The sequence below is a fragment of the Stigmatopora argus genome, chromosome 12 (assembly GCF_051989625.1).
Source record: "Stigmatopora argus isolate UIUO_Sarg chromosome 12, RoL_Sarg_1.0, whole genome shotgun sequence".
Taxonomy (NCBI): domain Eukaryota; kingdom Metazoa; phylum Chordata; class Actinopteri; order Syngnathiformes; family Syngnathidae; genus Stigmatopora; species Stigmatopora argus.
In genome coordinates, this window is record NC_135398.1 from 14,500,492 (window position 1) to 14,526,359 (window position 25,868).

The window sequence follows — 25,868 nt, forward strand, 5'->3', positions numbered from 1 at the left end:
CAAGTGGAAGGTACATGTAAGAAAAAAGAAAGAGAATGGAAGAGTAAAACAACTGGTTTAGAAAATGAATACAAAGTTAATTATGAAGGACAAATATGTTTTCCGTTGCCTTCCATTCTTCCATACAATGCCTTTCATCCCTCCTTACCATCTGGATGCTTTAATTGCTCATTAGGCTCAGTGTGTTGTGTCATTAAAAACAGAACCTAAAGGAAGGTCTATTGCATTCAATCAGACTTGATGTATGAGGTCTGATTGACAATTTTCCTAACTCACATTATATAATAGTAATTGTGGATGTGCATGTGTTTATAGGTGCTATCAGTCATTTGGAATGAGTAATCGATACAGGTGTTTCGTAAAATTTTAAATTTAAATCATACCCATGTTGTGATGGTTTATGTAGTATTAAGTTTAAAGATTTGTGTACAAGATGTTACCCCGATTTGCAGTGATGTTGAAATAACACTTGTCGACAAAGTGAATAAATCCAAGAAGTTCTCGACCCATGTGACAGAGACGAAATTGAAGGCATATGAACAAGTGACAAAAAATGATTAGAGGTTGGATAAAGACAGTCGGAACAAAAAGATAGCAGTGGAATAATGTGAGCTGGAGTGAGCAAGAGATATACAGAGGTTTGAGACAGGGTGGTGGAGAGACAATTGAAAGAAGAGAACAATGAGCCAATCCATCTTTGTACATTAGGGTGGTGGTGGTGGGGTCTGGCATACTCTCAATCACAGCTGTCAGAAACATGTGCACTTCTTTGCCCCTCCCCTCCATCCATGCATTCATCCATCCCTTCTTTCCTTCACCAGTCGGCATTTGGCAGCCTGAAGAATCTCAACACTAAAAAGTCCTGTCAGGCCTATTTCCGTGTTATCGCCCGGGTCTCCTACGCCTTCCATCCTCATCACTTTTCATCCTGCTCCATTCCTCATCTTCATTTCTTGCTTTCTCTCCATCCACTTAGTGTGGTTTGGCCTCTTACCCCACAAGATTAAACGCACCAAGTTTTTGAACTTTTAGGTGCAGAGTTAACACGTGCAAAGAAAGTGTGTGTGCAAGTGTGTGTGTTGTACATAGGTGGGGGTGTTCTGTTCAAACATTAATCATGTTTAAGCTACTGACAAGACCGCCGCGCAACATAAACAACGCCCCCCAATCCTACACATACCCTCTACCCATCTTCGTCTACTCCCTTGGAGTTATCTGGCCATTGCATCCTACAATCATTCACATCCCTCAGGGAATATTTGACAGATAGTGAAAAGTAAAATGAGAACAGGAAGAGCGAAACAGCACAAGGCATCCACAAAAAACAAGAAACATGAGGGGAGAGGCTCACCATCAAAGTTTATAAACACATTTTAATATTTATGTATTTTGAATAATTTTTAAAAATCAATGAGACAACTTAAGTCACTGACCTAATGGTTTGGACTAGAGTTTGTTGTTGCTATTTTAAATCGGAATTTGGTAATTTTGCATACAGGTGGAAGCCTTCACTTTGTCTGATTATGGGATTGAGCACTGATGACACGTGTGCACCCTTTGAGGGGACTAGATTCGATTGTCGTTAATGTTGACATTTTAATCAAGCAGCTCATCCACTTCCTACCAGGAGGGTAAACAGATCTGCTCAGTGATTGGCTAGTAAGGGCTAGTGGGAAGCTCACAACAATTCTGTAATGGAGACCGGTGCAATGAAATGGGCACTTGAAAAGCTAGGGAAAATATTATAGATGATAGGAATTATCTGCGATCGGCTGGCCACCGATTCAGGGTGTCCCCCGCCTCTGGCCCGGAGACAGCTGGGATAGGCTCCAGCACCTTCCACGACCCTAATGAGGATAAAGCGGTTCAGAAAATGAGATGAGATGAGATGATAGGAATTATGCATTGAATGAATTAATTGTTCCAATGTTGACCAGAGACCGTTGTATGATAACAGATTTGTGGAACAAACTGGTTTAGGTCCATGTGACATGAGCTGAGCTTGTTATATGTTGGACTGCATCTCAATTGGTGCATTAGATGTTTTATATTGTAACCTTCAATTTCTCTTCAAAAAACAGAGTCAAAGATTGTCCCTTCTGCCAGATGTGTTTGTGAAAATAATCCTACGCTCCTCCAGTTCACCTATATTGTTTCAGACTGGTCTGCCAAATTTTAAAACACGTTTAGTGGAAAGGACTGAAAGAGAATTGTGTCACGATTTATTCCAAATAATACAATGGATAGATAAATTATTATTTAAACTAAGAGGCAAGATGTTTAGACGTAGAGAACATAGTACATTGACACAGCCATTGTGACGTCAGTTGTACCCATGCCCCTTTGTGCTGGAAGTACCTTATGAACTGCCAGCCAGGTTGTTTCAGTGGGAGTAGGCTGTGGGTTTATCAAATTAGGGAGTTGGGGGAAAATTAAATAAGTGATGAAGTTCCTGATGCCAACCTCAGACTGCTACTAGATTCTAGCCTCACAAACAGGTCGTGGAGAATCATTATTTATCAGAACCCACACAATTGTGACAAGGTCTCGTGTCAAACGACATATATACAGACTTCCAATGTGACGTCTCGGACGACTCACGATCGCTTGGCAGGAAGTTTGTCGTGTCAGAATTTCTGCTTTTCGTGATCCATGGTGTGACACATCCTACTTGTTCCTCCAATAGTGAAACTTTGTGACCAGCGTGTCCTTTCCCTTCCACACTGTCTTTTTGTCTTTCGTTTTTCACTGGCAATGTGTGACACTTACGTTGCCTGCGGAACGGGACACACAGTTCTGTTCCTGCATCCGGAGCAGCCTAAATAAAAATTGAAGCTGTTTTTTCCATCTTGTTTATAGCAAATGTGTTGATCCAAGGAGCGCAGACAACCGTCACTAAATGATGCAAAATACTTCTGTGGCCATTACTGATTGACAGCTCTCTTGTCCCACCTCCTGATGATTTCAGATCCCGGACCATGCTCTTCGCGGCAGTGCACATTGATAACTATTGGGAGACAATATTACAGTATACTTAGCTTTTGGTATGGTAAATTGCTTAGTGGCCCTGTAGATTTGATTACAAACCTAAAGGTGAAGGATTTTCTGAATTGCATACCTGTCAATCTTGGCCAATTGCTCCACATATTAATGATTGCAATTCCCCTTATTAAGCCATAATAAACCATACAAACACAACACGGCAACAATTTATTCACATAGGGCGCACTTAAAAGTCTAAAATTTTCCCCAAAGTGAACGGGGTACCCAATCAGTTGGTGCACCTTTTTTCTGCACTAAATTCAAGATTCTGTAGATGTCGCTGTATGACGCTGACAGCTTGACTGTCTGGGTAGATTGATTTCTGACGTGTGCGGTCGATTGGTCGCTGGTCTTTTGGTCGCCGGTCTTTTGGTCGCCGTCCTTTGGTCGCCGGTCTTTTGGTCGCCCGGACCGCGACAACGGGCGACCAAAAGACCGGCGACAAAACAAGGTAAAACAACACGGTCTACGCATCAATAAAAGCCAACAATGGCCATGAGCAGTTTCACTGAGCCGACGTGGGAGTGTATAAGAGTTCGTATGTACATGCGTTGTCCCTTTTAAATTTGGAGCTTTTCTTTAGCCTAATAATTACTAGGGCATTAAGTATGACTAAATAGTAATTTGCAGTTTGAATTTAGGGAATTTGAGCAACGATTTAAATGGTAATTATCAATAACCTTCCGGGCGACCAAAAGACCGGCGACCAAAAGACCGGCGACCAAAAGATCGGCGACCAAAAGACCGGCGACCAATCGACCGTGTACCGATTTCTGACATGCACAGTGACAGAGACGATCCGGATTAGAGCCAAAATGGGTAAGGCGAGATCGATTATACAAAAAACTTAATTTTTACTTTAAAAATTTCCAGTACCAGTTGTTTTACGGCGTACACACGAAATGGTCAAAAAACGTATGAAATATGGGAAAACGTATAAGTTGACCGGTATGGCATTGTTTATATGGTTTGGACCCAAAATGCATTATTACTCCTTGTTTTAACTCAAGTTCTTTGTGTCTACAGGTAAAAAGAAAATGTCATTGTATGACAGCCAAGCTCCAATCTGCCCAATCTGCCAAGTTCTGCTCAGGCCCGGCGAGCTACAAGAACACATGGAAACAGAGATAGAAAGGCTAGCGAACATGTGCCTTAGGTAGGAATTACGCTTTATATGTTACAATGGTACCATCATGTGCCCAACATGCTCTCAAAGTAAAAGTTACGTCAGCACTTCTCTTAAAATTCATTGAAACATAGAGTGCTTGAAAGAACACCAGGTAAGATTGGTGGCCAAAAGTGATACTGCAACCAGGATCAAAATGTGTAGTAAAATATGGAGCAAGAGAATGTCTACTTTGTTTTTATACTCCAAATTTCAGTTTACCATATTAACACCAGGACGAAAGATGCAGAATATGTGCTCCCCGTATATTTTTGTCGCCTTTAATTTAGAGGAACTACCATTCTTCTTTTAATGACATATCAGAACACTGGTGATATTTTTTCATTTGGTAATGCATCATCATCATCATCATTCACAAAGACAATTTTAGTCCCCCATCCATTTTAATTTCAATTACCGACTAACATTTGTACACGCATACGCGTTTGCCCTATTTCATTACTAAACTACGTGCTAAACAAGTATAGCTTGAGCATGCCAACTGTGTTCGTATTTGAAATTTCTATTCACTCAAATTTACGTATTTGCTTTTTTGACATTCAGAGAAATATATTTTTAACTTAAAGGTTTTCTGATTTACTATGATCCTACACCACTTCCCGGCTTCAACATTCTCAGCTTCTGTACACTGTGTTTTTTTTAATCTTAAGTATAAAAAAAATTCATAAAAATGTCAAAATCCATTGTTAAATTTTCAAGCGGGAAGACAGGAGATGAAAAATGGCAAAAGTCAGGCCACCACTTCTTCAGCGGAGAAGAAGAAGCTAAATTTCACCGGAGAAGAATGACGCGCTGATAATACAAACAGTGTCGTGCCTTTTCTTCAGATTACGTTACATACATTTCGCATCACGCACAGGACTACACCTAGCCTTTTCCAGCATTGTCTGGATTTTGAATCAGCGTCAAAAATGCCTCTGAAACGTCCTGTCATTTCATGCATCATTAAATGAATCTACCGTGCGTTACATGAAGAAGGAAATAAGAAGCAAATATTCGGTAACCACGAGGAATAAAATCATCGTTAAGATGGAGAAGATGATTCCTCTGGATACCAACATGATTAGGACCAAAGCCAAAACATTTTACTATATAGCTCATCTTCTAACGAAGACCATGAAGATGAACCTCAGCCTCGTTCCAGTGCCGCAAGTGAGCCTCCTCGGTAACCAACAGGCAGCGAAACGCTACGTCCAGGAAGAGTTGCCTCACATAATTGAAGAGAATGGTTGGTTATCATCCGAGACTGAGCCTGGCCATTTTATGAATAGGATCCGTCCACGGACATTTTTCTTCAAAAATGAACTGAACATGCAGATCATCATCATGTGTGGAAGGGGGCATGCTGCTGGCTGGCTTCATGGTAGAGCCAGCGTTAATCGACAAGTTTGACCGTCCTAATGCTTTAAAAATCAAGAACAAAGCCTTGCTTGTCTATTGGATGAGCAACCAGAAAGCCTGGATCATGAAAGCCTTCACAAACTGTTTCTTCCCTAACGTGAAGCTGTACCTTGCTAAAAGAGGGCTGCCATTCAAGTTCTGGACTGTGCAGGAGGAATTGAATTGAATTAATTTTAATGTATTGCCCTTCTTGTCTTTATACAAGTATAGTGGACTTGGGCTAAAACTCCCGTTAACCTGTTTTTTATATTATTTATATCAAGCGGAGAGGAACAATTTTTGCTGTGAGTACTTTATTTGAAGTATTTACAATTTTTTTTATATATAGATTATATTTAGATATTGGTAAGACTTTGGTGTTTTCATATGCTTATAACTGTAGTATTTGATAAATACACTTCATAATAATTGTGCTTGTGTACTTGTATTTTTGTGTCGGTGCGAAAACATGTAGTATGGTAGTAAAAATAGGGGTGCTCCAACTTCGTGGTTTTTCGATTATCGGGACCATGATTGGTCTACATTATCTGTGATATTCGAGGGATTACTGTATACATGTTTAATAGTGAATTTAACACAAATACAAGTGTCTTTGCCTTACAGAAGACATAAAACATACTACATGAGCAAATTTACTGACTTTATGATGGTATCCATTTACTAAACAAAACAAAAAAACAGGTAGATCTGATGAGGATACAACTCCTCATGCTCACTTCTTTTTTTCCTTGTTCCAATGGATTGTCCTTTACGTATTTGTGTTCTGACATACTTTCTATCCATTGTATAAACACTACAATGCAAAAAGCCATCTTTATTACAAACCTTTCTGGCTGATATTACACTCTCATCAAAACAATTTGAGATTTTCTCATTCAACTGAATGGTGAAAATTCTCAAAATTAATGACCGCAGGTGTATACCACTGCTGCTGTAACACTTAACCAATCTTACCAACAAGGGGGTAAGAAAATAATCAGTTATTCAAAATAAATTAATTCAGTGATTTAAAAAAGCAACTTTCATTTAGAAAAATGGTTTACCTTGAAACTCGAACACACAAAGAAACATGGTGTGGTGATATGCATGTTTACTGTCAGGCTGTCATGGAATTGGAAACCACAACTTGAAAATTACTTGCCACCCACTATGGAGGCTGACAGACTTTTTCGGCTGCAGTGAACCAAGCAGCTCTATGTCTCAGAAGGCAAGCTCTAACCATGTCTCTGCTCAATATGCCACCGACAAACCACTGACTGGCACCTCATCTCATTTTCTGAACCGCTTCATCCTCATTAGGGTTGCAGAGGGTGCTGGAGCCTATCCCAGCTGACTCCGGGTCAGAGGCAGGGGGCACCCTGAATCGGTGGTCAGCCGATCGCAGGGCACAAGGAGACGGACAACCATTCATACCCAGGGGCAATTTAGAGTGTTCAATCAGCCTACGATGCATGCTTTTGGAATGTGGGAGGAAACCGGAGTACCCGGAGGAAACCCACGCAGGCCCGGGGAGAACATGCAAACTCCACACAGGTGGACCGACCTGGACTCGCTAACCACACGTGCCACCGGGCTGCCCCAGATTAAAAGTGACATGCAATTTGGTCCAATTTGTTGTAAATATTCCTTTAATGAGAACTTGCACCTGTGGAATGAAATTATTGTGGTTATAGAAAAAATGTGTTGATTTTTAAGACCGTGTGAAAATTGTACACAGTAAAAAAAATATCCTGCTCTGCTTGCCCAATTTCTTTTGTGTGTGCAAAACTGCGGATCCCACATTTCGTAGATTACTTGTCATTATCTGCAACAGAGGTATTTTGCTTTTTCAAGCTCTGCAGCATTTCATCTAGAGACATGCATATCACACACAGTTGAGCAAATGGAAATCATTCATGCCCTACACACCTCAGGTGACTCATGAGGGCAAAGTAATCTACATATCCTGCCTTCGTCCCTTCCCTTGCACTCATCACTTTCCTCCCCTTCTTTCATCAATTCGCTTTCACGAAAGCCTATGTAGTAGATGCCTCAGAAAGGTGAAAAAGCAATCAAGAGTGTGAGTTTAACTTCAATTTTCTGCATCCATTTACTTTCTACGTCATATAATTTGGTTAGAAATGAAATATTACCAATGCAGATGAGCTTGTATGGCGTTGTCTCAACTATGATTGCACGTATATAAGCGTAATGTACAAATAAAGATTTACGTAGTATATGTATACGGGAGGATGTTGGGGTGTGGGGTGTATCTGTTGATGTATATATCAACGTTTTATTAGATGTGTGAGAAATCATTGTTTTCTTATTGTTCTTATATTGTGTATTATTTACTCAAATTTATCAAACACACCATAGCAGAAAAATTGCAATATTTTTTCCAACAGTCCTGTCTCATAGCCTAAACCTGAAGTATGCCATAGTTTTCTGACCTCTCTGACTTCTATAAGGTGTCACAAAAGAGAAAAAACTAAGATGAACCATTAAAATAAAGGTACGTATTCCACCCCTTACCTTGTCCGGTTACTATTAGGGTGGAAAAATCTCATCCTTGTCCTTCCTATGGAGTGACAAGCCAATAGCAATGACACAAGTATTGATATACTGCAAATGATGTACAACATTATTCACGTCCCAAAAATTATAACTCAGCGTTTCTCATAGTGTAAAAATGAAATTAAGTCATCTGATCTTAAAACTTCCGTTCACATTTACACCCATAACACCATGCACTGTCCATAGATTATGATCCCCTCCTACATATAATAAATATAGGGCTAAATGTCTAATACAACCATATGAAGGCAGGATGAATGCTCAAGATGCACCGCATGTGCGTTGCACATCCCCGCTCCTACGGCTCAATCAGCTGCTGAAATGACACAGTACATGACAAAACCTTGTTTGTCTGTCGGCGTGTCAGTGGTTAGCGCGTCGGCCTCACAGCTCTGAGGTCCTGGGTTCGAATCCAGGTCAGTCCACCTGTGTGGAGTTTGCATGTTCTCCAAGAGCCTGTGTGGGTTTTCTCCGGGTACTCCGGTTTCCTCCCACATTCCAAAAACATGCATGAAAGGCTGATTAGACACTCTAAATTTCCCCTAGTTATGAGTGTGAATGGTTGTCCATCTCCTTGTGGCCTGCGATCGGCTGGGCACCGATTCAGGGTATCCCCCGCCTCTGACCCGAAGTCAGCTGGGATTGGCTCCAGCACCTCTGGGACCCTTGTGCGGATAAGCGGTTCAGATAATGTATTTTATATTATAAAATTTAATCCATTTTAAAACACTACCATGTCCTCATCTGTCTAGTTTTATATATACACTACATCTCATTACCCATGTACAATACAGTATCTTTTTTTACACATCTTTCATTCTTCGCTCCTTCGTCCTGCTGTCAGTCAGTGTGTTTGTTTTACTTTGGTATGCTGCTCATTTCCTCACTCTTCTCCTTACTTTAACATGGCAAGCAGTCAGAATTGCTCAGCCCAATAACCTTCCGCCATAAAAAATTCATAGAACTCAGCAAATTCATGTGTGCCACTGCCTGCTGTGTGTCTTTGTGTCTCCTTTTCTGTCATCTTTCATCTTTCCCCTTGCTTGGTCTTTTTTTCTTTTTACATTGCCTGGTTCTCCTCTTTATTCTTTTTACTTACATTTCACCGAGATCTCCTTTCTCCCCAACCTTTTTCTGATACTTTTATGTCTCCCTTTCTACCACATCTGTCATTGTGGCAATTTTCTTCCTTCCAAGCAGGTATTCAGCCACTCTCCCCTCTTCATCACTTCTCTCCCCCCTCCATCTGTTGTCGCTGTTTGACACCACCAACAAGCAGGTATAGGTGGCTGTTATAGTTGATGTGTCTGCCAAGGTTGCTGGTAATGAATAAAATAGGGAAAGAGGGAGAGAGATGTGGCAGAAACTGAGAAAAAAATTGTAGAAAGAGTTGGTTGATTTCCCAGCATTACATGGAAGCTTGAGCATGTCACCCATGTTTATTCTCTTTGTAGGTGAAGTTTTTTTCACACACATAGATACACCCCCACACATGCACAGATGAAGCATACAAAATGTATAATGCAAGCTTTAATTGATTATTATTGAGAGTTAAAATGTCTGCATAAATACTATGATACATTCCAAGGAAGAATGCAACAAAGGCTTTTTTTCGCTAGGGATTTTTTATATATTATGTAACCAGTGGCGGTCCGTGCATTTTCTCGTAGCGCCTTCAACGAATCAATCCAACCCTCAAAAACTATTTTATGGCTATAAAATCTCTACTGCAGCTACAGCTGCGACACATAAAAATAATCAATAAATCAATGCACAAAAATGGGGTAAAATCCACTTCCTAGCAGCATTTAATGATTAAATACAAATACTGGAGTTTTTCAGACATTACAACCGGGCCAGGGGGGTGATTTTCCCGGGAAAAGACAGTGATGAACGCCAATGGCGTACCGGCAAACGTTGCCCAAAAATGTGGTAAAACCCAGCCGAAAACAGCATTTATTGATTAAATACAAATACTGGAGCTTTTTAGACATTAGAACCGGGCCCAGAGTATCATTTCCCCAGGAAAAAGACAGCGATGAACGTTGATACGTCCAAATACGTTCATATGCGAAACTGCAAAAATTGCACTAAAATGGGGTAAAATCCACTTCCAGAACCGGGCCCACAATTGAAATATTATTTAGGAATATAGCCATATTTTACTCACCAAAAATCCTTTTTAACTGTACACAATATCCATCCTCCTTTCTTTCTTGCTTCCTTTCAATCGCCATCAAAGCTAATGCTGAAAGTCGAGCCTGTCCTGTTGTATTTCTGGCATAGTCCGTCTTGAAAATGGCTTTAAATCAACACAACAATATATTTGCTTGTGCAGCTCGCTCCAGATACAGTTTTGTAGCTCTGGCTAGCCCACTCTATCACTAGCCAATCATAGTTGGTGAAAGCGATGACATATCCCTACGCCTGCGACAAGGCATTGTGGTGTTGCCAACTTGAAATCTGACTGGTTAATGCAACAGTCTTATCGACGCTTGTTTAATGCAGCAGAGCCTGCAGAACTGATTGTGAAGGCCTTGAGGCAGATTTCTGACCCTAGGAACAAATAATGACTGAAATGTGATTGGTTAAATGCTTCAATATGAAAACACACATCTGGAAGCAGTGCAACTAGGAGGAAACGCAATGAAAGGAAGCTAACAGACAATTTGGAATTATTTAATAAGTATTGATGGACAAAATATAATATATGATTCAGATATTTCTTAGACCAGCAGAGAAGGCCTTGAAGGCCCTGATGGCCCGCCACTGTATGTAACTAAGTATGGGAAATGTCAGAAGTACCTACATTCTGTCTTATATTTAAAAGTAGAGAAAACATATGAATGTTAGAGGAACTGTGGTACTGCTTGAAGTGGTTTGGAGTGGCAGAAGTATTCATTCATCTTCCATTCGCAATGAATGGGAATAAAGACTGTGCCTGCAGGCACCAAAGGTAACCACTACACCATCAGGTGGGCACACAAAGAGGTTTGTTAGAATAATATAACACATGTACGAGAGCATCAGAACAGAAGTGAGGCGTGCAGATTGTAAATTAAAAAGGTGGGGATTGGTTCCAGCACCCCCCGTGACCCTAATGAGGATAAAGCGGTTCAGAAAATGAGAGATGAGATGGCTGGCAAATTCAGGCTGTACCCGTTTTTGGCTGGGATAGGCTCCAGAACCCCTGCATCCCTTGTGAGGATAAACGGCTTGGGAATTTAATGACTGGAATACACAGAACTGAACAAATATATATGTTGTCTTCTTTTTTCTTTCTTAAACAGCAGTAAGATCCCATCACCCAAGGATGGAGCAGTCACTCCAGGAACTCCCAAGGTGAGATGAGTACCAGAGTATGTATTATATATATATATATATATATATATATATATATATATATATATATATATATATATATATATATATATATATATATATATATATATATATATATATATATATATAGAGAGAGAGAGAGAGAGAGAGAGAGAGAGAGAGAGAGAGAGAGAGAGAGAGAGAGAGAGAGAGAGAGTATATACAAAAACAAACTGATATGACATGGTATAACTTTCTTTAATTCTCTCCCCCTGTGCAGTCAATGCTGTTATCAGTGCACATCAAGCGTGAGGGAGAATCTCCCGTGGTCTCACCGTTGTCTGAAGACGCCCACCACTCGGACAGATACCAGGTCACAAACGAAAGAAAACACAAACATGCAAAATGTTCTCGAGTTCATGTGACTATACAATAAGTGTACCATATACAATTCTCCAATGAAAAATCCATTAGAGTTTAGGTTTATTAGGGAATTTCACCTTGGCATGTGTTTTAAATGTATTTATTTATTTGTGCATACTCAGTACATCATATTTTGTAACCGTTGTTATGAAACTGCACGCCATTGAAGGTGCATCCCGACAAGGCCTCAAAAGATAGTAATCAAGCATATTAACATTTACTAAAGAAAGGGAGAATGAGAGAAAACAGCAATAACAAAGTTTAACTAAATCAGCACAAACCAAGCCGTTTGAAGACCAAAAAGGATAAATGGTCTGAAAAACTCAAAACTAAAGAATTTCAAAACCTACCAAAACATTAGGACACAAAGTACAAAATGATAGCAATAAGAAATGCACAACCATAGGAAAATTAGGAGACACACAACGGTTAGAAAGGCTATAACCAAACAGCAATTTACTGTGCCAGGTATTTTTAAATACTAGGTGATACTAGAGTGCAACAGGTTTGTTGAGCCCGTCCATACAGCTAAACCAGGTGCCAGAAAAAAGAGAGAGAAAAAAAGAGTTGAGTGCAAGCAGACAGACATGACAGGCATGAATAATAATATGTAAGTAGGAATAGAAGAAGATGTAAAATTGTGTGTGTGGGTTTTTTTTTTAACGTTTGTTTTCACCCTGACTAGTTTTAGCTTCACGTTTATCAAACGTCTGGTTTGTTTTACAGGCCGAGATACATCTTTAGGTTAAGTGGGTTTCCCCTTGACACCATATAATAAGAACTATTAAGTCACGTAGGCGTGACGTCCTTACGTTCTAGATGACACAGCTCATAAAGACCTTATAGCTATAAAGTAGATTTTCTCATTAAGTGAAACTGCAGAAATCCCCTTATATTATACATATGATTAAGTCGGTCGGTGAAAACCCTGAAAATGAATCATAATGGCACTTTGCAACTTTTTTTCTCTATTGCTGTCAGTCTGCCTCAACACCCCTGCCCTCAAAAATAAGTGTTTGATAGTTATATATTAGTAGCTGGAGTAAGCCTCTTCCTGGAGTCACAGTGGGAGGGGGTCTTAAAGGAGAAGAATGGGAATGTTGTCAGGTGTTGTTGATGGATGATGATCTGAGGACGGATCTTCTCCTTCCTGTTTTAGTGTCATGGAAAGGGCATCCAGACCATGATTGAGGATGCTTTTGTCAGCACATATACTAGTTTGGACTTTCAGTTCTATAATATATTACAGTCATACCTTGAGATACGAGCGCAATGCGTTCCGGGACCGAGGTCGCTGTCTTTTGGTCGCGGTCTTTTGGTCGCGGTCTTTTGGTCGCGGTCTTTTGGTCCCCCGGACCACGACAACGGGTGACCAAAAGACCGGCGACCAGAAGACTGACGACCAAAAGACCGGCGACAAAACAAGGTAAAACAACACGGTCTACGCATCAATAAAAGCCAACAATGGCCATGAGCAGTTTCACTGAGCCGACGTGTGAGTGTATAAGAGTTTGTATGTACATGAGTTGTCTCCTTAGGAAGGTACGTCAGTCAGGGTCTTAACAGGTTCTCCAACAAAAAACAATAAAAGTCCGGGAAATTTGGAGCTTTTCTTTAGCCTAATAATTACTAGGGCATTAAGTATGACTAAATAGTAATTCGCAGTTTGTATTTAGGGAATTTGAGCAACGATTTAAATGGTAATTATCACTTACCTTCTGGGCGACCAAAAGACCGGCGACCAAAAGATCGGCGACCAAAAGACCGGCGACCAATTGACCGTGTACCGAGCTCATATGTCGATTTACTCGTATCTCAAATCAACATTTCCCATAGAAATTAACTAAATACACCCTCTGAAAAAACACACACCAAAAAACGGGATATATTACAATGGAAAAACATATTTTTATTGGTTGAAATTCACCATCTACTAACAGAGTAACAAATAACTAGTGGTTATGATGTTTAATACTAAAATGAGACATTATTCAGTACAACGCACAGAGAGAGAGATTTGCTCGTAACATAACATAAAATTTAAATTTAACTTAAATGAACTTAGATTCCTAATCACACACTTAAAACAAGTTTTAATCTTACGTTACACTAAATTTAAAACTTCTTGTGCAATAACAAGGCAAAAAGGGTGATGTACCGTGGCTTTCGAGGTGAACTTCCCGCTTCTCCATACGCATTTGTGAGCCAGCTCAGTCACGCGAACACTACTCATGTTTTTCGATTATTTCATTCTTAATATCGATTGTCATCATACGCCCTTTCTTCGCACTACCCTTCATTGCACCGGCTTTCTTTGGACCCCTTGTTTTTCCCTTAATTCAGCACTGACTAACGCAAAATAACATGCAGAAAATGCAACGCTTCGCCCATTGTTCATAGATATCTTTGCACGAGGGAGATGCGGTGAGAAAGACTGTTCAGTAGTGCGCTGAAATCATAAGCAGCCTCTCGCGTCTCGGCCACCTGGCTGTCTCGTATGCTCGTATCTCAAAATGTGTCTCGTATCTCAAGGCAAATATTTGCTCGGAATTTTAGTCGTATCTCAAATTCCTCGTATGTTGGAGCACTCGTATGTCAAGGTACACTGTAATATATTGAGTTGACCTGACCTCCTGTACATATTTGGCTTTGATCAGTTTTAGAGCGGACCATCGTACTCATTTTACTGAGCCTGTATTTGAAACTAAACTTGAACATGGCATAGTTACATACATCTGTATTACTGTATCTTGCACTTTTCACATTTCACTTAGATGAACTTTGTAGCACAAGTAATTTCAGGTTAATAGTAAAACTTTAACAGGACTGTAATGCAGTACTACACTATCATAGATCTCCCCCAAACCTAGGCTTTAATCAAAAAGTGAGGTGTAGGTTTTTTTTCCCCTCTATGAATAGAAGATTCTCTCACTTATAATAACTAACAAGGGGAGAGCATCTCACATCAGTTTTGTGTCTGATAAATGCATGCGTCCATTGGGGCGTTTGTTTGAATTTATTAACTCTCTGGAAGATTTGCACGAAGTAACGATAACTGAACTGAAGAGTTTTACAGTACAGGGTTATGTGTGTTTAGAGTTGCATGGCTTAATCTTTATTATGCTACTGGTGGGATCAAGATGGAAACCCTTAGGGGCCCAGGAAACAAAGCTTGAGAAACTAATTTTGCCCTCCTCTAAATGCCAAAGTGCCAACATGTCCATTACGGCCTACGCCACCTTCGTATGACTATTATATATGGTGTGTCCACAAAATATTGACATAATTTTAAAAGCAATTTTCTTCAAAACTAAGGTATTGGCTCTTTATGTTGCATCTATAATGTTGTGCATTTGTTTTGTGAATACTACATAACATTGTAAGTATAAATGTGGGTACATAACAGCATTTAAATCAATTATGTCAACTATCAATGTCTGTTGAACTCCCTGTTCAGTATTGCCTTGTTTCTCGCCTATTGTCAAAATGATTATTTCTAACACATCTTTGGCAAGCCTAATAAGGGTTTGGAAAATTGATAGATGGACTGTAAGCTTTGTAAAATTATTTTCCAAGCATTCAGAAAATGTATCAACAGCGAGGAAAAACTACTTTCAAAATCCATGCAAAGCCGTATAACCTAACATCAATTATATGGCTATATTAACGTATTTATTTGATCTAGTAGTTGATCAAAGTAGGAAAATAGTTGAGGATGGCAGTCACCGGACAACACAAAAATCTTTTCTTTGGCTCCATCTAGCGGTTAAAGATTATATCAGCCGTTTATCCTCTTACACTTCCGTCTGCGAAAGTCACGTGATCACAACAACCTAACATGGCGTTCGTGTCTGCCGCTCTGTCGACAGAGCGGGCGCCAGTTTCAATCTCTTCCATCCGTTTTAAAATATAGAAGTCGCAAAATGTTATTCCTAGTGTGCTGACTCTGGAAGTACGCTCGTGCTGAATACTGCACTTAGTTTTTGCCGCTGCTCAAAAAGCCCTGTGTGAAGCCTTGTTGGAATGGAGGATGTGGAAAACAAGCTAGAAGTAGGTTTTGGACTTGCATAACCATTTAGTATCCATTGCAATCTCCCTTACCAGAGCCACAATTGTACATGGAAATGCATCCAAATGTTTCCTGATTATCTAATGTATATATTTTTGCATTCTCTTCTCTTTTTGTAGACATTTTTACGAGTTCGCGCAAACAGACAAACGCGGCTGAATGGTATGTAAACAATAAGCTTTCATCCTTTACTATATTGACGTTTTATCGTACTTTTTCATTGTTTTTCTGCATTCTTAATTGGATAACAGTTGATTTTTATCTATATTACCTGGTGTACAGGCTGGATTTAGATTGCAGAGTCTTAATTTATTTAATTCCCATGCCCAAATTATTCATACAACATGCATTCAAGCGACACTGCAAGTTTGGACCGGGCACGTGAAACAACTCACCTGCAAAATGCTCAAACTGTATGTTGTAAAAGTTTCATCTCATATCATTTTCTGAATCTGGTCGCGGGGGGTGCTGGATCCTATCCCAGCTGATCCAATCAGCCTACCATGCATGTCTTTGGAATGTGGGAGGAAACCGGAGTGCCCGGAGAAAACCCACGCAGGCCAGGGAGAACATGTAAACTCCACACTAGTGGACCGACCTGGATTTGAATCCAGGTCCCCAACTGTGAGGCCAAAGCGCTATCCACTCACTCGCTGGGCCACCCTTGTTGTAAAAGTGAACAGTGTTATGCATTATTTATCTTGTTTGCATTTTCTTTCAATTTACTTACATAACCACAGTTTAATTTTAAAATCCTTGTATTCCTTTCTGCTTAACACATGATACTAAATTTTTCTGCAAAGTTAATTTTGTATCTCATACCAAAACCCATAAGGAATATAAAACAACTTCTTATTTGGATTGAAATATGCCCCGGACATTAACAGCCATTTTTGCCTGCTGAGAATGGGATATATAAAATGGAGATGTTGAATTGTGTGTCCTCATTCATTAAATTAAAGCCTTGCTGAGTGAGGAACACACCCTGAGACCCTCAGTTTCTTTGTTGCCTCTGCTCATCTTAAAAACCTCCAGAACAAAAAAAGGAATGTGTGGATACGAGGTCAAAACACATCGCTAACAATAGTGATGAATACAATTTTACTCTCAGTGCTGTTTGTGGAGATTTTTATGACTTTACAATGATGTTGCTCATTAAAACTTACTTAATACTTCCATTATGTATATAAAAAAAATCTGCATTTTATAACTGCCTGGTGTTAAAGTTACATTCAGTGTAAATCCAGCCTCTGCTTTTGATTGTCACTTTTTACCTCATTTACAAAAAAAGTCAGGCAAGTATCTCAATATTGCAGTACACAAACATTGTTTTAATCTTTTCTTTTATTTGTTGTAGTCTATGACATCACAAAACACATTTGGAAAAACACTTGTCTTTATAAATGAGTAAAATTAAATCACCTGTTTTCATATTTCTATGTAGAGAAATAACTATCCTGGGGTGGAAAAAAAATACCTCGTAACAGAAAAGACATACGTGCTAGAAAAATCTTAAATGACTATCAAAATCAAAAGTCGCAACATGACTAGAGTTCTAAATAATTCATTCTTGCAAAATGTAAATTCTGGTTGGACTGGTCAATTTAAATTGATTATAGTTATCGAGATCCAGATATATCATATTTTGCAAGGCTTCTTACATATTTCGGCCATGCTAGTCAATGAATCTCCACAACAATTGTGTAATTGTCATTGTGCTGCATTCGACCTGCGTAGTCTGGAATATGGAAATAAAAAAAATCACTTTGAGGGCCATTTAATGGCACTCTTTTTTATTTGTTGACACATTGCACAATATTTATGACTGCCCTTGTCACTTCATTTAAATTTTGAATTGACATGAAATTGACCTGCCGCAAATGTATCAATATCTAATTATCTATTACTATATATTAATTTAGCATAAAGTGCTTGATCATCAATGAATTAATTTTTCATCTCATCTCATTTTCTGAACCGCTTTATCATCACTAGGGTCACGGGGGGTGACTGTAGTGCATGCATGACTCAGAGAGCTAGGAGAAGGTGACATTTTGAGGCCAATTTGTGGTACTATTATGGCATATTGTACCAAGACAACGTGACCAGACGATTCGCCAAAAGACGTTTGGCAGATGGACAGTTCGCTGAACGGACGTTTCGCCGAGACGGGATCCGCGCGCTCGTTCCGCCCCCGGATCGTGTGTACATTTTTTTCAACCTCGGCCCACGGGCAATATACGGCCCGTTACAGATAGCATTCATTTAGGAATAACAAGGGCATTTACTGCCCCCCGCTGGACATATTTCTAAATACAAGTACGTAGTACAATATGCTGCCGATTTTTCATATTTTTTATTTTATCCTTGCGTTTAAAGTAGTAGCCATTTGGAGATCACGCAGAACAGTACATGACAGAAGAAATAGAGAAAATAAAGTAGTAGTAACAGTAAGTGCTACTGTAATGAAATTGTAAATCCAGAAATCCTACTCCAGAAAACTTACACCAGCATAGAAAACGTTGAGATTAATCTTTGAATTAAGCTTCTCAGCAAATCATTTTGAATATATATTTCCTAAAATAATGGGAAATTATTTAAAATTAAACTGGAAGTAAAAGTGTGTTCCATGGCCTTTTTGGGTATTGTTCTCTAAGCCCTCTAGTCTGTGCAAGGCACTTAGACTTTCACATAAGTCTTCTAGTGTTGTTTTTTCTCAGTGTCAGACATCAATCCCCAGCTTTGATCAATTACATTCCGTGTCCAAATGGCTACTACTTTAAACGCAAGGATAAAATAAAAAATATAAAAAATTGGCAGCACATTGTAGTACGTACTTGTATTTAGAAATATGTCCAGCGGGGGGCAGTACATGCCCTTGTCATTCCTAAATGAATGTTACCTGTAACGGGCCGTATATGGCCCGCAGGCCGAGGTTGAAAAACATGTACACACACGATCCGGGGGCGGGGCGAGCGCGCAAAACGTCCGTTCGGCGGACTGTCCGTCGGCCAAACGGCTTTCGGCGAATCGTCCAAGTACCCCTAGACAACGCAAATTGAGTGCCATCTGACAACTAAATGAATTGCAGGACCAGGTGTATTAATATCAGTAATACTAATAGAAAAAATAACATTTTGAAATAAAGATTTATATTGTTTTGTTCAGCGTCAAAGGTGTAGGTGCCAATGTGCATCCCACCTTTAGATAGCAGAGAATAGTGCATTTTGGCCAGCTAAATGGCAAACAGCCTTGCAGGGGCAGTGACAAACAACAGCACCTTTCATATAGTATATGTACTGCTTAATGTGGCACATTTTAGAACTTGGAAGTGGTAACCTCCAGACAGCTTTCCTGAGTGGTCAGTGCTCCTTAGAATATTTGTAACCTAACAATATTAACATGATATCACACCGTGACCGATTTCAAAACTTTTTGTTTGTAGAACGACCTAACTTGCAAAGTTGAAATCAAATTAAAAACAAATTACACAGATAACACAGTTCAATCTGGCCTCACTTCCATTTTGACTTAGTCATGAAACAATTCAAAATATTGAACATTTATTTGTGTCTCTTTAAATATAGCTGCTAAGATTCTTCAATAAGTTATGACAATGTTGACAACTAATTCAATAAGGATTGTTATTTCTTTTCATACTTTCTGTTTTTTACTCTCAACATTGCCTCCTCTCCCACAGTCTCCTTGTCATGCCTGTCTTTTTGTTTGCATATAACGGTGATTTGTATCATACACGTAATCCCTGTTAAAGCAGATGTACGGTAGTTGACGAGGTGGGTTATAGTAGCCCTGGGGAGGCCGGCTGCAACTTGTGTGCTACAGGAACGGTGTTCTAGCAGCAAACCGCCGGTAGCCAACCCTTTACAGTGGCTTTACAGTGGCATGCTGGAAAGCCGAATAATAATTGGAGGCTTATTTTTTTTGAAGTACCGTATTTATTCGAGTATAACGCAAAATTTTGTACCAAAAAAGTGAAGCAATGTTCAGGTGCGCGTTATACACAGTCTTCGCTTTTATGACCAAATCCCGGTGAAAAAATGCCCTCCGCAGCCGTTATAACGGGAGGCGTAAAACATTTCTTTGTCCGCTAGATGGCGATAATCTACCTTTTACAACAGCCCACCCTCTCCAGATAGCCTTTAGCATGTTTATAGGGTAAAAGGGGTAAAATAAAAATAAAAAAATAAAATAAATAAAAGTTGCTCCAGGGAAACATTAGGAGGGCACCTGCTCTCAGGGGTGCGCCCAGGGAGCGCTATCCTCGCTCAAGAAGAATGGAATCAATTGTTTGTTAAATCTGATGATGATAAATCACACTTTAATTTTTTTTAAACATTATGATGATGAATTAGACTTTAAGGATTTAAAATTGTAAATTCAATTTGAGAATTGTGTTCATACTGGTAGTAGTTTGCTTTACCATGATTCCGTAACATGTTGTGAATAAATGTTTTGTCATGGCGACTTGTGTTCAGCATTTGCCAGTTACTAGTACCGGTGCAATTCTTGGTATGAGCTGAGAAAAAATGGAAAAAAAATGTATACCAATTTTTAGTCACAAATTATGGGTCTGCGTTATACACGGGTGAACGTTATTCTCGAATAAATACGGTATGTTTTTGGTTCGACTGTCTTGACCCAAGAGTACTGCACGAAAAGTTTGATTTAATTCAATAGCTCTTCTAATGCTAGAAAATAGCTTTTAAACAAGTGTGGGTTAACTTCCAAAGGTCTATTGTCCTAACAGGTTGTTCCTTTATAAAGTAAGCATTTTTAAAGCGCCTGAAAATTCCACAATTTCAGAGTCACCCTCCATATTACTTGCCCTCTGCTTTCACATGCAACTAGGAATTTTTCTTAACTTGCCCCACAGCTAGGCGATAAGGCAGAGATCCTTGCCAGCTGTAATTAGCCGCCTTTTTTCATTCTCTATTTAACAACGCTCCCCTCAATTAGCATCACCGCACCATCCCCCTCTTCTCCTCCGCTACACTAACGGCATATTGCCTTTCACAGACTCACCCCCCTCGTCGACTGTGATCATCCTTGCCATGGTCTCTCTTTCCCTCACCCTGCTCTCTAAAAATTAATGCCCCTGTATGCCATTTACAGTTAAGAAAAAAACGGCTTTGATCGCAATGATGGCTGTTCTTCTCGGTTAAATTCCGAATTAACTGTGTGTGTTATGGATAGTGAAGGGTAGACACAGATGTCATGTGCGGTTGTTTTCATTACCAAATGGGGAATTTTAGATGTAGTTGAGCTAAAAAAAAGGGGGGTATACACTTGTTAAAATTGTTCACTGCCTGTCTCTATTGTGACTTAAAGAGGTTGACTTTATATGTCAAACTAAAGTGAGTATTATTCTCTCTCTTTTTCTGACTTCCAGCTCGTATCGGGAAGATGAAGAGGAGAAAACCTGAAGATGGGGGGCAGGTATGTCCGCTGTGCAGTACCCCATTGGCTGGGAGCGAGGATGAAATGAGTAGACATGTGGAGCAATGCCTCATCCAGGTAGTAAATTCGAGGGAACCCGAGCCCTGCCTAACTGCCAGTTGGACAGCCTGTCACTCACTATCTTAACTTCCTCCTGAAATTATCCAAGCTTCTCTCTACTTTAGTCTGAGCATAGCTCACATAACCACTTGTAGTTTATATTGTCATCAGTGTCTTTTTCTCAGATGGTAAACATGCATATGCATCATATCGAGATAATTTCTCATGTTTTAAGATCATTCAAATAAGCTTTTTGAAAATAGATGGAACTTCTTTCAGTTGCTTTTCTCCCCGATGATCCTTATGCATCTTGACCTCTGGCATGCTGCTCTGGTAAAACAAACAACCCTATCTTGTAGACTAGTGGTGGTGACCACTATATACTTCACTTCTCAATAATTTCTTGTAGTAGATGTAGACATTCTAACACCTTGTTTCCTAACTGCACTTTTCAACACTGTATTGTGCTATGCTTCATGTATCCAATATCTCATGTGCTGACCTTTAGAATGGAATAGAACTTTATTCATCCCCACGAGGGAAATTCACTTGCCACTGCATCACAAACAAATTCCAATATCCAACTATATGCCAAACATTCGCTTTTAACTCACGGGAATTCAACTTACAATTTAGCCATTTAAGTAATGGTTGGATTCCCGTACAATTGACATTGTAACTTGTGTTCAGTTCATAAAAGATAGACAAATCTGAAAATGTTTTCAAAGTCGTGTTCCTCCTAATCAGTAAAATCTTAAATTATCACACAAACATGAGTTGTTATGTGAAAATATTTTTATTTTTGGCCTCATTAACATATTCCTTTGTGTTGTCAGCGTGAGGGTGTGCTAGGTGATGATGATTCTGTGGACATGGATGGTGACAGTGGACGTGGCTTTGAGGAGTATGAGTGGGCAGGACAGAAGCGGATCAGAGCTACTGCACTTCTTGAAGGAGGCTTCAGAGGTATGGCTGGTGTTTTCTCTTTTCTCGAAACAACCATCATTTTAAAGAATAGTTTCTTCCCTGGCTATATTAGTGAAATTTAAATTCAGGGAATCAATAATGTATTTCTGTCAAATTGAAAATAATTTGGAAAGGGGGAAGTGAGTTTGAAGGTTACAAAAATGCTTTTAATTGTTGTTTGTTGACCCAGATATAATGCATTTGCGTGTCTTAACAAAAGGGGCATAGACAGAGTTTGCAGAGCCTGGTGAGAGAGAGAAAATCAGAATAGATAAATAAGATGAGTTGTAACAAACAAACAAATGTAATTAAAATAAAATAACGTACCTTGTTTTGACTTAAAACTTGTTGAATTTAAACAATTAATTGCTGGTCCTTTATATAAGTAAATTACATTAACTTAAATGGAAAAAGTGTCAAGGTGTAAAAAATGGCTAACTCAGAGGATGAAGAAAGGGGTAAAGCTGTTTGAGCCTGTCAACTTTTTGTGCAGGGTGGCTCAGTGCAAGCAGTTAATCACATAACTGACTTTATTTACCTTATTAAACTAATTAAAACTAGTAGAAAATAACTCTGAGGAAAAGTCAGGAGTTGGCGCAAGAAGTAGTGGAGATAAAGACGTTGAGGTTCTTTTTAAGCATAACCAGGTTGGATAGCGTTAGTAATGAAAGAATAAGACAAGACATGGAGACGAGTTCAGAGAGACTAGATTAGATGATTAGCACTATTACGAAACCCCCCGGCGACAACTCTGACCCTGACAATGAGATGGAACCCAGCACTCCTGGCGAACTCTTTGTCGGATTCAGAAGATTTGTAGATGTTTGAATGCTTTGAATTATATTACCCCGAATAGACATTACATCAATAAAACACAATCCAACTCAGTAGTATCACCAATTTCGTTATACGCAGCTGTGTATGATGAAAATAAAGGCTTTTGATTTGATTTGATTTGATTTGATTTGATTTGATTTGATTTGATTTGATTTGATTTGATTTGATTTGATTTGATTTGATTTGATTTGATTTGATTTGATTTGATTTGATTTGATTTGATTTGATTTGATTTGATTTGATTTGATTTGATTTGATTTGATTTGATTTGATTTGATTTGATTTGATTTGATTTGATTTGATTTGATTTGATTTGATTTGATTTGATTTGATTTGATTTGATTTGATTTGATTTGATTTGATTTGATTTGATTTGATTTGATTTGATTTGATTTGATTTGATTTGATTTGATTTTTGCTAGCGCGACCATTGCAGCATGTCCATCGAGTGCGTTTTCTCTGGGCAAAAAATAAAAATTGCACCTGCAACGGAGACAGCGCCCTTTCAGTCGTCCATTCATAAAATAGCAGTGAAAATATGGTATATTATAAAAAATGAAAATAATGTAGGTAGTCTGTACACCTATGCAGCAGCGAGTTAAAAATATGGTTGAGAACGGGAGTCATTAACATCCCAATCACCTTGAATCGGTGGTCAGCCAATCACAGGGCACAAGGAGACGGACAACCATGCACACTCACACCCATACCTAGGGGCAAATTAGAGTGTCCAATCAGCCTACCATGCATGTTTTTGGAAAGTGGGAGGAAACCCATGCAGGCCCGGGGAGAACATGCAAACTCCACACAGGTGGACGTGACCTGGATTTGAACCCAGGACCTCAGAGCTGTGAGGCCGACGCCCTAATCACTCGTTTCACCGGCCCGCCCCAATTTGGAGTAAAAAACTACAAAAGTAGTTTATCAGTGTTTACCCTTGTCACCTCCTCATCCTCGTCTCTTCTTGCCTCACCCTTTTCTCCATTATTTGTCCAGGTTGATTCTTCACATGCAGCTTGCCGGTCTCATACCATACAGGCAAACAAGACAATTCAATAAAAAAACTCTGAACTAAACTTTAAAAGAGTAGCACAAGGGTTAGCAGGTGGCCCCCCTGTCAGTCAATTTATCCCTCCCAGTTGTCGATCTCTCTTGAGCATTGGTAAACGAGCAGACACTGGACCCTTCTGCTAGACTTTAATAGGGCACCTTGTGATGTGCACAGATATCTGATGTGGCCTGGGGAGACTAACTTGAAAAGGGTGGACTCAAGCGTGTTCACACAAGAACACACACATAAATTTGCAGCACAAAACCCAGAAGGTGGATTTTCTCATGAAAGTTTGTGTTTCCAAGAGACAGCACATAATACATAACCTTTTCATAGAAAATGGCCCGCTATATGGATCGAGATGCTGCTTGGAGTATCTTTAGCAGGCAGGATGAGGAGAGGCTCTGTTGTTTTGTTAAGCTATAACATCCTATCACCACATGTGGAATAGAAACAGAGAACATATTGTCTTCCCTCCAATTTCATGGATAATGTAAACCAGATATTGCTGCGATAAATGAAAAACCGCGAAGTAGGATCACCCCTACATGCCTTACATGTTTTCTATCCATTCAATATCAAGAAATTTATATATTAAACGTTACACAGTTGTATCCATATGTAAAAACAGTAATATATTATTATTTAAATATAATCAATATGTAATAAATGTGTAAATACTTTTAGTACTGTACTCACAATAACAATAGCTTTTCTACACCTGATTTTAATTTTTTTTAAAGATCAAGGTGATGAAAAGGAAAATTTACTGCATCGGTTATTGAGGGCTTAATTCTAAGTCACGTAAAGCCTCTTTGCCAAATTCAAGAGGTGTCCAAGGTGAAGCAGGATCCTCTGCGGGTTTTTTTTGGCACACAAAGAACACTGTGATGAGGAGTTGTGACTGCTGTTCTTTTTTTTCCAAATATGGTTTTGTACAAACACATGACACGGTCAAGATGATTGCCAAATTCGATGGGTATGACAATGTTGTCACCAATCTCCTGCAAATCAAACGATCAAACATGTATCATCATCCATTGTTCACCTAGATCTCACTAACAGCCAATCACAGTCAAAGATTGGACCATATTTGAGTTTCATATCATCGTCTGCATATTAATGTGATACAGAGCTGCCAACTACTCCGGAATTTCAGTTGGCTCCGGACAAGTAACGCAAACTCCGGGACTCCTGCCAACCTCCCTGAACTTCGAAATACAAAAAAATTGTCACCTACATGTTTTGTCAAATTCACACTATCACTACGGCCTCTGCCATCTTACTTATGCATTTGATTCAACTGAACAGTAAACCGGATGAATTCGGTAACGAGTGCATTGTGATTCATCCAAGCATGAAAATAACAGTTTGATGTAAATTGTCCTACGTTATTTTTTTTATTTTTTATATTTTCGATTTTGGGCGGATCACATTCACTCCTATTGAAAACATAAACCAAGAAGATCACATTAAATTAAAGCTGGGCGATATGACAA

At 39.2% G+C, this 25,868-nt stretch overlaps 1 protein-coding gene across 3 annotated transcripts in view; it reads left to right on the forward strand.

The window, feature by feature from the left end:
- Positions 1-25,868, forward strand: part of rnf220a (ring finger protein 220a) — a 153,895-nt gene that overhangs the window by 109,116 nt on the left and 18,911 nt on the right. The window contains exons 3-8 of one of the 3 annotated variants that reach the window (XM_077615314.1): positions 4,069-4,198; positions 11,476-11,527; positions 11,787-11,879; positions 16,118-16,160; positions 21,409-21,533; positions 22,352-22,481. In XM_077615314.1, the coding sequence (XP_077471440.1) occupies positions 4,069-4,198; positions 11,476-11,527; positions 11,787-11,879; positions 16,118-16,160; positions 21,409-21,533; positions 22,352-22,481 (573 nt within the window). Of the gene's footprint in view, positions 1-4,068; positions 4,199-11,475; positions 11,528-11,786; positions 11,880-15,743; positions 15,980-16,117; positions 16,161-21,408; positions 21,534-22,351; positions 22,482-25,868 lie in introns of those variants that run through there. The other 2 variants (XM_077615312.1, XM_077615313.1) reach the window with 2 other exon arrangements.